The 18390-nt window shown below is 36.0% G+C and overlaps 1 protein-coding gene across 3 annotated transcripts in view; it reads right to left on the minus strand.

The window, feature by feature from the left end:
• The window catches only part of LOC121377184 (nuclear receptor coactivator 1-like), a 161342-nt gene that overhangs the window by 141804 nt on the left and 1148 nt on the right, over positions 1 to 18390 (minus strand). For 2 of the 3 annotated variants that reach the window (XM_041505091.1, XM_041505090.1), the window contains exon 2: positions 14523 to 14624. In XM_041505091.1, the coding sequence (XP_041361025.1) occupies positions 14523 to 14578 (56 nt within the window). In that variant the 5' untranslated portion in view covers positions 14579 to 14624. Of the gene's footprint in view, positions 1 to 3021; positions 3911 to 14522; positions 14625 to 18390 lie in introns of those variants that run through there. The other variant, XM_041505092.1, reaches the window with a different exon arrangement.

Raw genomic sequence — 18390 nt, forward strand, 5'->3', positions numbered from 1 at the left:
ATAAGTCAATGTGCTCTAGTGATATCGTTAAACAAAACAAACTAACTGTTTTTTCTTAAACAATTTGACACATAGTTTTTGGATTTGTTAAAAAAGAAATTAATGGCTTCATTAATTGTTAGAAATAAAATCAATATTTATCAGTATATACATATTTATATTTAGTTTGAAAATAACACATTTTATTTTTCATGTTCTTCTCTTAAACATATGATTCTTAAGTTTTTAAGATTTAAAAAAGTGTCACTACCTGTGTTTCTGTCAGAAAGAAATATTTGGGTATGACGCTATGGAACTGAATATTTACAATGTGTGTGCTGCATGCACCTGCCATCTCCCAGAAAGAATATGGGTTAGGTTTAGGGTTAGGGTTTAGAAAATCATACAGTAATGTTAAAGAGTCATTAAATTTGTCAAAAGGTTAACTTAAAAATAAAAAAATAAAAAAATGTTTGGGTATGCATGGTGCCATACCCGTTTCACCATCTGGCAGAAACCCTAACTACAAACATTTCTTTCTACTTTTGTAGCTCCAAATAAATGTACAGTACATTTAATTTAACTGATACTTATTTTACTTCCTAATCATAAAACTGATCATGTATATATATGTACATTATCATGCTCTATAAATAAAGTGCACGCAACCATCACAATAGCCATCTTTATGTGTATGCATATAAATAGGTTATCAATAAGATATGTAAATGTTATTACTAGCTGATTCAGTGATAGCTTATTTTGCATATAACTATCATAATAATTGTCTTCATGAACGCATGGATGTTTAAAAATACCCAGGGACAAATAAAAAATCATCAGCTAGTGGGTGTCAAATAATGGTAGATATTATATAAATAAACATAACATAAAATGAAAACCAGTGGAAAGCACATGACTGACTGGTCAAAAGTAAAACAGTGCATACAGCTGTGGTAACTATAAAAAATAAAATTAAATCACAGGTTACAGCCCACGCTCGCTACTGACCCTGGTCGCTCGCTACTAACCCTGGTCGCTCGCTACTGACCCTGGTCGCTCGCTACTGACCCTGGTCGGGCTGCTGGTGCTCTCTTGCATTTACTAGTGCAGGCGGTCCCTCTTCCTACCCACCCCAACCCATTTCCTGGCCTGGACAGAGGAGCCGGCATGGGTGGACACCTGCGCCCATAACAGGCGTGTGCTACAACAGCTTGCTCTGAATGTGTACATTAAGCTTCACCTGACCTGACAGATTACAATATTCTATAAAATTTCTTATACAGTGAAACCTGTCTAAAGCAGACCATACCAGCTACCTAATATTTATCCCATTTAGACAGGATCCAGTGTTTAGAGTGTCGTGTTTTAGAATTTAGAAAATTCAGGACTATGAAATATGGACTCCGGTTTGTTCAGGGTCCAGTTTAGACAGGTTTCACTGTAGTTGTAACAACAAGTTTCTTTCAGAAATCTCAAAACCAAAATATGCTTGAAAGAAAAATGCATAAACATCATTTACTGGTTTGCAAATATCTTATGACAGCTGATGTTTGATCTTTTTAATGCCCACATTCAATGAAACTAAAAAGTTATCATTTTGTGTAACCAACATAACAATCTTTATGTAAATATACCGACGTCCAAAAGAAACTATACCAAGACTTGAGACACTACAGAAAAAAACCCCAAATCATGCTGCATGTTCAAAAGATCTATATTCATGAGAGGAGTGTTTTGGCATGTTGTGCACAAAATTGCATTCCATAAAAGCAGAAAGATTTTAACCACCATTTCATTTCCATTACGGTATCCAAATTATAAAGGCATTTAAATATTTTGTTTCTTGATATAGTTTCTTTTGGATGTCAGTGTATGTAAATGATTAGTTTGTAAATATGATGCACAAATATTATTTACTGCTTTCTACTATTTACTGACTTCAGATATTTTATGATGGCTGATGTGTAATCTTTTTAATGTTCTACATTCAGTGAAATTAAAATGTTCTCATTTTGTGTAAACATCATAACAATCTTTATGTAAATGTGTATATGAACAGTTTGTAAATAAAATACACAAATATAATTTTCAGCTTTTTAGTATTTACCGACAACAGATATTTTATGATATCTGTTTGTAATCTCTTTAATGTTCCACATTCAAGGAAACTAAAAACTTCTCATTCTGTGTAACCATCATAACAATCTGTAATATGAACAGTTTGTAAATAAGATGCACAAATATCATTTACTCTTTCTAGTATTTACAGACACTAGATGGACTTTTGACCACTCTGCGATAACAACACTACTCCCTGCTGGAATAGGCAGCAGCGTTAATCTGCTCACATTTTTGGAATGCTGCTGTAAGCAAAGAGAACTCCAGTTGAGTACCTCGGCAAATGACGACATGGGTCCAGATCTAGGTCAAGGCTGAGAAATGCATGTAAGAGTAAACAGCTGATTCCCTGCACAGTCAGCTGATGTTACGCACACAACCCAACCATAAAGCGTGCAAAACACACACACACACCTAGTACAATACACAATCAATATCAAAGCAACAAGCATATCTACCGTAACTGTGACCAGTGCGGTCGGTAATGACGGAAAGTTTCACGGGAACTGACCACCACTCCAGGTCAAGAGAGAAACCCTGACCAGGCTTTACAGCCAGATAGATCTACACACATGTATGTAACACCAGCCTGCCGGTCAGACACAGCAAACTCGACCCATTCTCTCCCACACCCTGAACCCAGATCAGGGTGGCCTGCCTTTGTCATGTGTCAAGTGTTGTGAAAATACATGTAAATAAACACACACAATTGAGTCATTGTGGATCACACATGTAGCTGTGAGCGAATTACACTAAGTTGATTGGCAGCCTGGGAAATAACACTGCAAGGGCTAGAGTAACAATAATATCTACTTGCAGCTCCACGCTGCCACCACCATGAGGCATGTTACTGTGTGTTAAAAGCAGCTACATGGCCATGGTCTGGCAGAGAGTGAGTGGAAGAGAAGGAAAACAACCTACCTGAGAGCCGAGAACCAGGTTTTAGCAGGCTGCAAATCAATAAGCCTTGTAACAGTTTGTGGAGAAGTAGAACAGACACCAGTACTCCGTCATGGACGTGTTACCACAGCAGCAGTCAGCCTGGTATCCACAACGTCATGTCCACCACTTCCACATGGCCATCGTGTCAAGCGAGCGGAATCCCACAACACACACACACACGACACTCACACACAGGGCCCAGCACCTAGAACCTACAGCAGTGCAGAGCTGCTGACACAATCTCAATGTACGGTGTTTCTCTTCAACTGCTTACTGCCCTTGTCCATCTAGCTGTTAACGGCTCAATGAACAAGGGGGAGACTACTCTTGCTGGCCTACAGCATCTGGCTCATCCATCAGTAAGACTGCATAATAACTGGGATCAATAGGTTGGCATCACAGGGGGCCTTGTTGGGGGTGAGGAAATCATTTTTTTTTACAGTAAATGTTTTGCAACACCCCAGCATAAACAGAATATCAGTCATCAGTAAGACTGCAAAATAGCTGGGATTAATAGCCAGGCATCACAAGAGGCCCTATCTGCGTATGGGAATATTTTGCAACACCTGAGCACAAAAAAACCTCACAAGTTACTTCACAGTAAATAAAATATTTTATCCTCTGAAATGTCTCACAAAGTCTTCCAGTTGGGTATAAACTTTCATACATAAATATTACTACACTACAAAGTACAGTTTTACACAGCTTGGAATTTCCCAATGGGTTTTTTTTTAAGTGTTGAACATGATATTGTTAACACAGTGAAACCTCTCAAGACCAAACCCTCTATAATCTGGCCTTCCCTCAAAACCAGACGTTTTACAGAGTCCCTTTTTAAAACCAGGACAAACTTAACCTCTCTAAACCAGACCCCTCTTTAAACCAGACATTTGTCTTGGTCCCAAGGGGTACTGGCCTCAGTGACGTCGTGGTTAGGCTATCGGTCTACAGGCTGGTAGGTACTGGGTTCGGATCCCAGTCGAGGCATGAGATTTTTAATCCAGATACCAACTCCAAACCCTGAGTGAGTGCTCCGCAAGGCTCAATGGGTAGGTGTAAACCACTTGCACCGACCAGTGATCCATAACTGGTTCAACAAAGGTCATGGTTTGTGCTATCCTGCCTGTGGGAAGCACAAATAAAAGAGCCCTTGCTGCTAATCAGAAAGAGTAGCCCATGTAGTGGCGACAGCGAGTTTCCTCTCAAAATCTGTGTGGTCCTTAACCATATGTCTGACGCCATATAACCGTAAATAAAATGTGTTGAGTGCGTCGTTAAATAAAACATTTTTAACAGTACCTACCAGCCTGTAGACCGATGGCCTAACCACGACGCCACTGAGGCCAAAGGCCGTGGTATATACACGTCTGAAAAGAATAGCTCATAGAGTGGTAGCAGCAGGTTTCTTCTCTCATTATCTGTGTGGTCCTGCAACTTAGAGACCACAGTTTTTAACACTATGGCAGGGAATGTTTTGTTCAGTATCATGGAAATTTCAGACATCGCTACACAATTTTAAAACATTACACAGTAGTTGCCAATCAATTTTCAATTAACTAGAAATATCGCTAATCAAGATTTTGAAAACAAAATGTTCCCTGTAGGGTCAATGTTTCTTATTAAGGGCTGTTTTTGATAACTGAAATCACGCATTACTTACATTTTATTGTTTAGATTATCTATTTCCAAACATCTGATTACTGATCATTTTGGTGTTTGTAATACAATCAAATGTATTTTTCATAATTCTAAAAATGCACATACCTCTGAGAAGTAACAGTTATGGATACGAGCGTTAGTCTAATTTAGAGAGTATTTCTTTATTTCAATGCCACACTCTCTCGTTTCACTGTTGTAACTTTATCCAGATGTGTTACAGGTTTATAGATTAACCAAACTTTGTGTCCATTTCACAGGTTGAAACTAGGGTCTATGACTTTAACCATATGTCCAATGCCATATAACCATAAATAAAAATGTCTTCAGTGCATCATTAACTAAAACATTTCTCTTTTTTTCTCTTTTAAAAACTTTAAATGTAAAAAAAAAAAAAAAAAGGATTAGAACACCAAAGCCTATAAGATGTATGCTAAGTAAACAAACATCAAAAGTTCCAATATTGTTTACAGTTATAAAATAGATTTAAAGGGACAGACCCGATTTTTTAAACACTACAGCATATTTTTCACTATTTGAGCCATTTATGATCACTGAAATAAAACATTACTTATATTTTATTGTTTAGGGTATCCATTTCCGTAGAACTGAAGTGTTTCTGGTCATCCTGTTGTTTCTAATATCATAAAATGCATTTTTCATATTTTTTAAAATGCACGTGCATCTGAAGTAGCAGTTATTGATTCGAATTACAGTCTAGTTTTTAAGGATATTTTTCAGTTTTAACGTCACAGACTCTTCTTTCATTCTGTTGTAACTTTATCCAAATGTGTTGATTAACTAAACTTAGTGTCCATTTTTACGAGTTGAAACTAGGGTCTGCACCTTTATCTATTTGTGAGAAAGACACACAAAGACAGAGAGAGAGAGAGATAAAAAAACCACTGTAGGAGAGAAAAATAGAGACAGAATAAATGAATGAATGAATGAATGAATGTCAATGACACCCCTGCAAAAAATGCACATCAGCCATTGGGTATCAAACAAAGTTAAGTATATGAATATGAGACAGAGGGAGATAGAAAGAAAAAGGGAGAGAATCTATGTATAACCACTACCTTGTTTCATTTTCCTACATAATTTTTATATCAGATACTTTGTTCCAACCTTTCGATAAATAAATTAATCTGTAGTACCACAAGGATCAAAGTAGAAGGGAAGTAACTCCAAACTGCATATGGTTTTTACCTGATCACACAAATTGATTAAATGGTCTGATGGGTAAAGTAACATTACATAGTGTATTTGATATGTGAAGTGCAGCATGTGATCGAGCTCTCACCTGGGGTATGATGGGTCATAGGATTGATACCACATGGATACCATGGATACTCAAGTTTTTCCTGTCCCAACCGGTGCTTCACAATTAAATGAAAAGTTGTGGTATGCACTGTCCTGTTTATGGTAAAGTATTTAGTGACCATAATGTTAAACTTATTGCACAAGTCGGATTATAACACTAATATAATACAGCTTGAAAAAAGTTTAGTTTGTTTTGTTTAACAACACCACTAGAGTACATTGACTTATGAATCAACGGCTATTGGATGTTAAACATTTGGTCATTTTGGGCGGGCTGTAGCCCAGTGGTAAAGGAAGGAAGGAAGGAAATGTTTTATTTAATGACGCACTCAACACATTTTATTTACGGTTATATGGTGTCCAACATATGGTTAAGGACTACACAGATATTGAAAGAGGAAACCTGCTGTTGCCATTTCATGGGCTACTCTTTCCGATTAGCAGCAAGGGATCTTTTATATGCACTGTCCCACAGACAGAATAGTACATACCACAGCCTTTGTTACACCAATTGTGGAGCACTGGCTGGAATGAGAAATAGCCCAATGGGTCCACCGACGGGGGTTGATCCCAGACCGACCGTGCATGAAGCGAACACTTTACCACTGGGCTATGTCCCAACCCTACATAGCTTGACAGTGCATCTATTTACTTATGGTCCATAAATCCACCACTTACTGTTCTGAAGCTGATTTTGTATCTGGAATACAATTCGGCTACTTTGTTTTTAGTTTGAATGAACAAATTGTCAACCTCACTTTTACATTGATTTCTGGAAATAAACACTTGCTGAATATATTTTACCAATACTTACTATTTCCAAAATAATATGTCAACTAAACATGTATGTCACATAGTATTTTTTAGTTTAGTAACAGTAACATATATATATATATGAAGAGTTCAGGTGCAAAACGCGATATATCCATTTTTCATTTTCAGTAAAAATGGGTTTTTTAATTGGCATATATCACGTTGATAAAAAAAACGGGATTTACCCAATATGATTTCATAAGGATCAATCACGTTTTGCAGCAAATCGCGTTTCGTGCCTGAACTCTTCATATATATATATTATACATATATATGGTCATAACTTTAGTTACACATTTTGGGGAAATGAAGACAGGCAGGCAGGCAGGCAGGCACATCTACATACTCAGAGAGATACACAGACAAAATAAAATGGTGTGCTTTCAATACCTGGATGGATGATACAACAGATTTCGAGACAACACGTTAAGAGTGGCCAGTGTTCCTCTTGTACGCGAGACATCTGTAAGATTACAGTAATGGATAGTCAGGGTGATGACCACCGTCAATCCATTCAGATATAAATAACTACGTTTATCTCAAATCTTGGACAATTCTACCCATTAACACTTCTACCAAACAATCAGTTGTGTACAGATTGAGAAAGAATAATTTTTGGACTACAGTGGATTGTGAGTCAATGTGACTAAGGAGGCACAGACTGACACCAGTTACACAAGATTATCTAAAATAAGAAATCACTTGATAAGCAATAACCTAAACTTATTAACATTTAATTAATTCTACTACTGTCCACTGAGAACACAAAATAGTTAATTAGACATTCCTGATTAATGCTAGCAAAAAATCGTCAAAATACACCCCACAAATGAACTAGAAAGAACACCAATTTGGCTGGTGTAGCATATATATGTGGTCTCAAATACATTGCCTGAAGTTATTTTGAACAGTTTTCCATGGTAACAGAAAAAAATAACAAACATGAAAACTCCCATCATATTAAAAGCCACTACTATAGACCATTAGATTGATATGTATACAAAGCTTCATTAAGTTATCTTGAACAGTTTTTCAAGTTAATGCTAAAAAAACGTAGTGGTATATGAGCATGTTAAAACAATTCAGTCCAAAAACAGTGAAAGAAACTGTCAATTTGTTTATTTTGTTTATTTTGTCCATTTCTATAGTTACAGAAAAAAATATTGAAAATTATTAATGATGTATTAAAATGCTGTACATTTGCTAATGATATACAACACTATATGCCTTAAATACCTTAATATATCATACCATCATACAATTTTGACTGACATATGTTTTTGATACTTGGTTTGTAACTGCATATATTGTGAGATCATGCAAGATATTACTTAATACAACAAAGTGCCGTTTTTTCTCAATACTGAACATGCTTCAAGTCAAGCTACCAAAGTTTGTTTTGTTTAAATACACCACTAGAGCACATTGATTTATTAATCATCGGCTATTGGATGTCAAACATTGGTAACATGGGAGATTATCACTGTTTTTTTATAATAAACTGAGAAACGTAAAGCATTATTGTATGTACAAAGTATTGTTTTTATTATATTTTAATTTTATGCTTATCATATTGAAAATACATGATACAAAATACAAGAAAATAAAGGCTCAAACTGTTATTTGGTACAGTTCTGTATGTTAAACTCTAGACTATATGTGTACAAATGTGTTACAAAAGCAGTTAACAAGTCCTTTTTTGTAATCAAAATACCCACTTCGTTTGCTGTAATTTTATACCAAATGTCTAACCCTAGACTGGAAATGTGTTACAAATGTTGCTAACAAGTCCTTCTTGTAATCAAAATACTGCCTTAATTGACTGTAATTTTATACCAAATCCATACATGTCAGATTCTGTCACAGGTATACACATCTTTAATTGTTAATGTCACTGACCCTAGTTTCCATGGCAACCAGTTTCCTACTGTTCTACAGAAAAATGCACTATGGTACTGCACACACTAGGATGTCCAGAGATACAATGGATTTACCAAAACTGATAAATAAAATAAGAAAGTTGTTGGAAATACCGTAGTGTGCAGTGTAAAACTGATAGTATAAGAAAGTTGTTGGAAATAGTGTGCAGTGTAATAGTAAAAGATCTGCGACATCCCTGCCTAATAACCAGGAACAGTGTCATGTTAGTACGTTTTGCTTTAAAATCACAGCACTGCCTAATAACCAGGAACAGTGTCAGGTTACTACTTTTTGCTTTAACATCACTGCACTGCCCAATAATCAGGAACAGTGTCATGTTAGTATTTTTTGCTTTGACATCACAGACTGCCCAATAACCACAGGGGTTGAAATTTTAAATTTTTGTACCACTATCCCAAAGGAATAGTGAATTTCAAAAAACACCATTCCATTTAAAAATGTACTATCCCTTCAATTATTAATGTACCACTAGTTTTCCTAACTGTGCTAAGTCACTCTGTACATCATTGCATAACGAACAATTGTTTATATACCAGTCTATGCATTACTGCGTACTAGCTGGAATTACAAATGAACTCCCTCCAAGCATTAGTCTCGATCAAAAAGACATTTATTTTGTACCAGTAAGTGCATGAGAAAGGTCTTAGTAGTGCGAGGATTTGTTCTGTAGAAAAATGTAGCTGAAGAAAAAGCGTAAGCGGAATAGTCGCAGGCGATTTTCGGTATTCCGTGCTTTATTTTCTTTTTCATGATGGAACATTGGAAGAATTGTTTCACTATTCCGTTTCGAAATTTACTATTTGCGGAATAGCGTAAAATTCGACCCCTGAACCAGGAACAGTGTCATATGTTAGTACTTTTTCCTTTAATATTACAGCATTGCCCAATAATCAGGAACAGCGTCATGGTAGTACTTTTTGCTTTGAGATCACAGCAGTCTAATAATCCGGAAAGGTGTCATATGTTAGTACTTTTTGCTTTCACATCACAGCACTGCCCAATAACCAGGAACAGTGTCATATGTTAGTGCTTTATGCTTTGCCATCACAGCACTGCTCAATAACCAGGAACAGTGTCATATGTTAGTACTTTTTGCTTTGACATCACAGCACTGCCCAATAACCAGGAACAGTGTCATATGTTAGTACATTTTGCTCCGACATCACAGCACTGCCCAATAACCACGAACAGTGTCATATGTTAGTACTTTTTGCTTTGACATCACACCAATGCCTAATAACCAGGAACAGTGTCATATGTTAATACTTTTTGTTTTGACATCACAGCACTTCCCAATAACCAGGAACAGTGTCAAATGTTAGTACTTTTTGTTTTGACATCACGGGACTGCCCAATAACCAGGAACAGTGTCATGTTAGTACGTTTTGCTTTGACGTCACGGCACTGCCCAATAACCAGGAACAGTGTCATGTTAGTACTTTTTGCTTTGACATCACAGCACTGCCCAATAACCAGGAACAGTGTCATATGTTAGTACATTTTGTTTTGACATCACCACTGCCCAATAACCAGGAACAGTGTCATATGTTAGTACTTTTTGCTTTGACATCACGGGACTGCCCAATAACCAGGAATAGTGTCATGTTAGTACGTTTTGCTTTGACATCACAGCACTGCCCAATAACCAGGAACAGTGTCATATGTTAGTAATTTTTACTTTGACATCACAGCATTGCCTAATAACCAGGAACAGTGTCATATGTTAGTACCTTTTGCTCTGACATTTGGCCTCTGGGAATTGAAAATTTGCATAAACCATTTATGAGTTATGCAAAAACAAATTCAGGTAACCCAGTTTGTTTTTACATAACCCGTTATAACCATGTAAATGATGTCACAAATTCAATGCGTGAACGAAAAATGGGTTATGCAAACTACACTTACGTGAGCGACGCGTGAACAAAACTATTGCTCTTGCCATCATAACCATGTAAATGATGTCACAAATTCAATGCGTGAACGAAAAATGGGTTATGCAAACTACACTTACATGAGCGACGCGTGAACAAAACTATTGCTCTTGCCATTTTCAAAGGTCTGAACATCACTAATTTGAAACATATATTACCAGAGCTGTTTAAAATAACTACAAATGAACAAAACCTAATAACACTTTTAACAGCCACATTGCACACCTGTTGTTTTTGTTTTGTTTCATTTTGTTTTTAAAAGTGAGACTGCACTGACAAAACATCAGGCAGCGTATTCTACATGTATCGCGTTGATGTCATGTCTGCTAGGAAGAAATCTGGCTTAAAAAATCAATACAACAGTGGACATGTAGAAAACTTGATTCCAGTGCTCAGGAAGACAGCGGTAACCTTGCATCATGATAATAATGTTACAAATAAACAACCGTAATGCAGCCAACAAGGCTTCAACAAAAGGAAATGAAAGGAAAACTATTTAATGGCTTCTTAACATATTTGAAAAAAAAGAAACAAAATTGTTTTGTTTAACGACACCACTAGAGCACACTGATTTATTAATCATTGGATATTGGATGTCAAACATTTAGTAATTTTGACATATAGTCTTAAATAGGAAACCCACTACACCTTTCTGTTAATTGCAAGAGATCTTTTATATGCACCATCCCACAGACAGAACAGCATATACCACTTCCTTTGACATACCAGTAGTGGTACATTGAAGACCAAGCCTAGGATCCATCACATCTCATGCAAACAATCTGTGACTGAGCTACATCGCCAGTTAGTAATGTAATAAAGAAGCATTTTGAGAGTACTGGCTAACGCATGTCTCCTTTCTGGCCCAATACATTTTCATATTTTAGGCCATCGGTCTACAGGCTAGTAGGTACTGGGTTCAGATCCCAGTTGAGACATGGGATTTTTAATCCAGATACCGACTCCAAACCCTGTGTGAGTGCTTCACAAGACTCAGTGGGTAGGTGTAAACCACTTGCACCGACCAGTGATCCATAACTGGTTCAACAAAGGCCATGGTTTGTGCTATCTTGCCTGTGAGAAGCGCAAATAAAAGATCCCTTGCTGCCTGCCGTAAAAGAGTAGCCTATGTGGCGACAGCGGGTTTCCTAAAAAAAACAGTGTCAGAATGACCATATGTTTGATGTCCAATAGCCGATGATAAGATAAAAAAATCAATGTGCTCTAGTAGCGTCATTAAATAAAACAAACTTTACTCCTTTTTTTTCATATTTTCTACGTTTAAGGGCTACATCTATTTGAAAAATGGGTAAATCACCATGAAAGTCGAACTAATAGTATACAGTAAAGCTATAGCCAAAATTTTAGCTCTATATCTTGAGGTATTCCAGGAAAAAAGTCCAGAAAACCAATTTTGATATATCCTACGTTCAAGGGCCATAACTCTACCAAAAATGGGTAAATTAACATGAAAGTCAAACTTCATCTGTAACAGTACATGATAAAGCTATACACAAACTTTCAGTTCAATTTTTTTAGGCATTGTGAAAATAACACCCAGAAAACTGTATGTGGAACAGATGGACAGACGGATAGACAGACAGATAAAGACGAAACCTATAGTCACCTCCGTTGAACCAGTAGGGGGATTGATAAACTGGTTGTCATTCACTTGTAACAAATTACATATTAACACAAGGGATGCTTTTTAAAGGCATATTGTCATGTATCTAATGACTTTATTGCTCTACAAATGGATAATATTTATTTGGGTTATTTGGGATACCAATTGTATCACTCAAAACAATTTAATTGAATCACCATGGAGGGAAGTTCATGTTAACATTATCAACATTTTTCATTTTTGAATCTTGAAACACTTTCATGAGACGAATATAACAGACAATTCCAGCAGACAGGAATGCAGGGCACAATATTTCACACGAACCATCGGTTCTGTTCATGTGTCGGTTATGTAATTTTAAATTCATGTGAACTGCCAGTCAGTTAGATGGTGAACCGTTACCATGTATCTTCGCCAATAAGTTGATTTTTTTCCATCAAAAAGCATTTGCACACTTCATATGATAACAAATTTTAGTGCACGTTTGAGGCAGTTCATTAAGTACAATTCACCAAGCTGAACAATATGTTACCTAAATAAAACTTACATGAACAGACTTCTGGTTACCAAGGATTTTGATATATTGTCCCCTGGAGTGGTTACTACTTAAACATTGAACTAGCACACATTTAAATACATTCATCCTAAGTCATAGTGAATATTAATTTATGCTGTATATGCACTACTGCATATTTGGTATAATAATGAATTTGACAGGGTACAAAATGGACATGGTAATCTAAAGGCATGTCCTCTTTGTAAGGGAGAATTGCAGTCCATGGACTAGTGTGAACGCAGACTTCAAGACAGGTATGAAGCCTGTTTTACAGAGTGGTACCCTGTATGTGGATATAGTGGCTGAAAGTTTAACTCGGGTGGCTTTGACTTTGGGAATTTGAGCGTCGTTTTAAAAAATATATAATAAGTTTCATTTCAAAAACATCTTATTAAGCTAAATTTTAAAAAGTAATATCAAACTTTTGTGTTTTTTTATAGTAATACCAAACATTCTTGTATTTATTCAAATTAATATACATGTATCTACAAATGTATATTTACCAATTATTGACCATCATTGAGAGCAATATCAATTTCTTCGGTCCATAAAACATGATATTGCCCAAAATGTGGTCAATAATTGTTTTATTACATGTCATTCATATGACTCGTACAACACTTATAATTTCCAGCAATGCGTTAAACCTGATGTGATTTAGTGACATCACGTAATTCTACGACGTATGACACATAGAGGAATGTGGAAATAAACAGCTGAAACATTACCAAGACAAAAATCAACTTCGAGACATTATAACAAAATCATATTAATAGCAAAATAAAACAAAAAATGTGATAAATCTGAACATACATTTATACTGAACATTTACAGATTACCTCCAAATGCATTTTTTTTTATCTGTAACATAAAATCCCGAGAGTGCTGATTCCAACTGCATTTTGATGTTTCATGTACGTTTCTGAATCTGCGAGATATTCCATACACACTTTGACAATTACTGACCTTGTTTTTGTCATATTTGCAGAATTAAACTCAGTATGAATAAAGATGTTATCTTTTTGTTGAAGGACAACAAAGTGTTTTGTCACAAGTTTGTGCTTGTTTACATTAGAATTAGCAGTTGACGTTGCATTATCTTACCTACTCAGTAATTGCATAGAATTTTATCCCATCTTTATTTTCATCGATCACGGCAATATCACTTTTGATGGACCGGTGGGACCGTCTCAGGGCAATATCACTATTTACAGAAGGTCATATGACTGGTTTTTTACCAATAAGAATACAAATATATTTTCATTATGTAATAATAAGTATTGTTTTCAAAGTATATCTTTATATAACAATAAAAAAGGAATTATTTACATGTTTGCCTGCGAATGATTTAGTCCCAAATTCTGGGACTGGTGGTGGGGAATGGTGCCGATGACTGTAGTCTAGATATAATATATGTGATAAAACCCCAGGGCTAGCTCTGGCACTCACCAAATTTGACAATTGCGAATTTTAAAAACAACTGGCGAATTTTATTTTAATTTGGCAAATAAAGTTTATACAATAATTGTTATTTTATTACAAAATAACTGAGTTTTTAAGTTTAAATAGATGATTTGACAAATTTTTCTGCTCATCCAGAGCTTGCCGTGAAAGCACAAGTGTGCAAAGAACTTACTGCTGACTCCAGTAGTCTTTCTTGGTGGTGTCGGTGAGGCGAGGCGGGTCACTCATACCGCAACATACCACTCAAAGACTGGACTTCAGCCTCACAGGAAATCTGTAATCAAAACAGCATGCAGTTTAACAACATGGGCCGATTTACGTGACATGGCTATACAGAGGCATCCAAATAAGCAAGTCTGGTAGTTAACCCATATCCGGCCATAGGATTTAAAATTTCATGGGAAATATTTCTTTTGGTTCCATACCATGGGAACTATCAGAATCTCTTTTCAAAAAGTAACTATAATATATATATTATTTTTGTTGATTAGTCGTACTCGATATATAATAATCATGGAAAAAGAAATTTCGGTTCCGAGATTTTACCAACACGGTACAGGAAACGATAAGTTTCCGTGAAATCCAAAGGCCTGCATTTTCAGGTTACCAAAAAATACAGACCAGGCCCCGTGCTTATAAACCTTAAAGTCTAGGCTTTAATAAAATCCATGCGTACTGTACACATATTTTAAAGGGACTATCATGAATATGTAGTCATTTCCATGCCTACTGTACACATATTTAGAGGGAATATCATGAATATGTAGTCATTTCCATGCCTACTGTACACATATTTAGAGGGAATATCATGAATATGTAGTCATTTCCATGCCTACTGTACACATATTTAGAGGGACTATCATGAATATGTAGTCATTTCCATGCCTACTGTACACATATTTAGAGGGAATATCATGAATATGTAGTCATTTCCATGCCTACTGTACACATATTTAGAGGGAATATCATGAATATGTAGTCATTTTAACTATTTCCTTCCCATTCTCGGTTTTAGTCATGGCTAGCCCTGGGTTCCTAGTTTAGTTTGCCACTTTTCAAATAGACAATGACGTCAATGATCGTGTTGTAAGGTTTTTAAAAATATTAAATAAGTTTTGTGTACATTTTTATTAGGGTAATTAGACTTACTAGGATCTCCCCTAAAAATATGACACATTACAAAATAGTGTTAACTTAGTTGTTTACTTACAATCTGTTGTAAAAAAACAGGTTCAAATTAACACATTTCATTTTTAAAACTTGGTTCAGTGATGATGTTTTCTAACTGTAAAGTTGGAAGCAAATGAGTTCAGGCCTCTGAAAATTTTGAGAATGATCGTTTCGTTTGCACGTTGCTCACGCGAATCTAATTTTGCATAACCTATTTTTTGTTTGCATGAAATTTACTTTGATATAACGGGGTGTGCAAGAATGAAATCAGTTACCTGGATTTATGTCTGGGTAACCGATAAATGGTTCACGCAGATTTTTAATTCTCAAAGACCAGAGGTTAAAAGGTTTTCGTCATATAAAATATTTTTCTCAGCCCTCTATGTTAACTTTTCTGTCCAGGAGCCAGATAATGTCCGAGTTACCAATGTCGGCTAAATCTGTAGATGTGCATTGCTTTTGAAAATAAGCCTTTAGTCATTCAATTAAAGGATTAACTTCGAACAATCAAGTTTACTAGTTTTATGACATTTTATAAATGACAGTGAATGCACCTTGATTAATAATAATGTATTTTATAATGGTCTGTGATCAATCCCTGTCGGTGGGCCCATTGGTCCATTTCTCATTCCAGCCAATGCACCACGACTGGTATGTGCTATCCTGTCTCTGGGATGGTGCATATAAAATATGTGTACAGCCTGGATATAAAAGATCCCTTGTTACTAATAGAAAAATGTTGCGGGTTTCCTCTCTAAGATTGTGTCAAAATTACAAAATGTTTCACACCCAATAGCTGATGATTAATAAATTAATGTTCTCTAGTGGTGTCATTAAACAAAACACATTTGTTTAACGGCTATTTCAATAAAAGAAAAAATTTGATATAATGGGACGAATGTGGTCACTGTAATGAGGACCGACTGTGTGTGTTTATGTGTGTGTGTGTGTGTGTGTGTGTGTGTGTGTGTGTGTGTGTATGTATGTATGTATGTATGTATGTATGTATGTATGTATGTATGTATGTATGTATGTATGTATGTATGTATGTATATATATAGTGAAACTCCTCTAAACCGGACACCCTATGTACCAAGTAAAAAGTCTGGTTTTAAGAGGTATCCGGTTTAGAGAGGTTCTCTTATGTACAGATATTTTAAAAGGGCCCATGAGAAACGTCCGGTTTTGAGAGGATTCCAGTTTACGGAGGGTCCGGTTTTGAGAGGTTTCACTGTGTGTGTGTGTATATATATATATATATATATATATATATATAGTTATATAGTGTGTGTGTTTTGTATGTGTCTGTCTAGTAGCCCAGCGGACTACCAGGTTTAAACATCTGGTAGCCCAAGTGAGAAATTGGTAGCCCAAACACCACAGGCTATACTGCTAAGGTCGAGCCCTGATAACCGATAAATAGTTTACGCAAATATTCAATTCTCAGAGGCCTTATACATGTATATGAATCGCAGTTAGTTTTAAAAAAACATCTGGTCGGAAAAACACAGTCATTGGGAATAACAGACAAATACTGGACATTGGACAACATTTGTCCTTAAGAAAACTCAACCTTTTCTCTCTTTTTTGGTCTAATTTTAACCAACATTAACTGTCCCACGACTGGTATAGACAAAGGCCATGGTATGTGCTGTCCTGTTTGTGGGAAAGTGCATATAAACATATCTTGCTACTAATGGAAACTGTACCGACTTTCGTCTGAAAACGTGTTAGAATTACCAAACGTTTGACATCCAACAGCCGATGATTAATTAATCAGTGTGTTCTAGTGGTGTTGTTAAACAAAACATTTTTTTTTATATCTGGACAATATTGAATATACAGATTGTCTGCAAGTCTGAAAGTCGGTATGTTTTCTAGAGTATCCAACTATAACTGCAGAATATGAATCAGTTCTGTTTTCTAGCAAAGTCTTTAGAACAATATTATACATCTTTGCTGTTTTGCCGCAATACTTGGGGGACTTTTTTCCAGCATCCTTTTAATTGTTTAGTTGTACGATTTCGGGTGCCTTGAATTGTATTGAATTTAGTGGTTATTGTCGTCCACGCACGTTCTATTTCCCTGTTACTTCTCCTGTTTGTTGGGGGGTTTTTTTTTATCCTCGACAACATCCCTATGTTCACTAATAATAGAAATACATATTTCTCGTTCATATAAGGTATAATTGTTACTACGGGCTGTCATTACTGGCAAAAAGAAACAAAACATGAACATATGAAGGGGTACATGGTTTAGTTGAGCGAGATAATGATTTCGCACGTGAAATAGGATCTGAAATGAATCATGGTTTATTATGAACTAGGCTTAGTTGATCCTGACCGAAGGTTTAAACCTAGCTGCTTTGAGCGGTCAACGAGAAATTGGGCCTTAGTGTCATGTTTCCACGGGTTCAAACTATGGTCTGCAACTTTTAAATTAATTTTGCTCTGGTAAAAGCATTGTGAACTATAATGAAAAAAACTATATATAGAACATCTGTCAGTGCACCCCAAATTGTTTTAAACCAGTATGCTATATAGCTGGTTGGGAAGGGTTGATGTTAGCATTTTTTGGTATACCCCATGCTCACGATATCGCGGCATTTACATTTTTGCGGTTTAGCACGCGCAACGCCCCCTGGTGGCATGTTTATTATTAGAAATGTGATGACAGACAACACATTGTTTTGTCCATTAACAAATTTGAAGAAATGTCAACATTTTGGGTAAGTATTCATAGTTTTATTGTTTGGTCATAAAATAACAGAGTGTAATTTTACTGACACCCCCATGTTTATTAATAGCCCCAGTACTTACCATACACGCATACAATTCTGCTCTGAAAGCTATCCGACTGTCGTCTGGTTG

The sequence above is a fragment of the Gigantopelta aegis genome, chromosome 7 (genome assembly GCF_016097555.1).
Source record: "Gigantopelta aegis isolate Gae_Host chromosome 7, Gae_host_genome, whole genome shotgun sequence".
Classification (NCBI taxonomy): domain Eukaryota; kingdom Metazoa; phylum Mollusca; class Gastropoda; order Neomphalida; family Peltospiridae; genus Gigantopelta; species Gigantopelta aegis.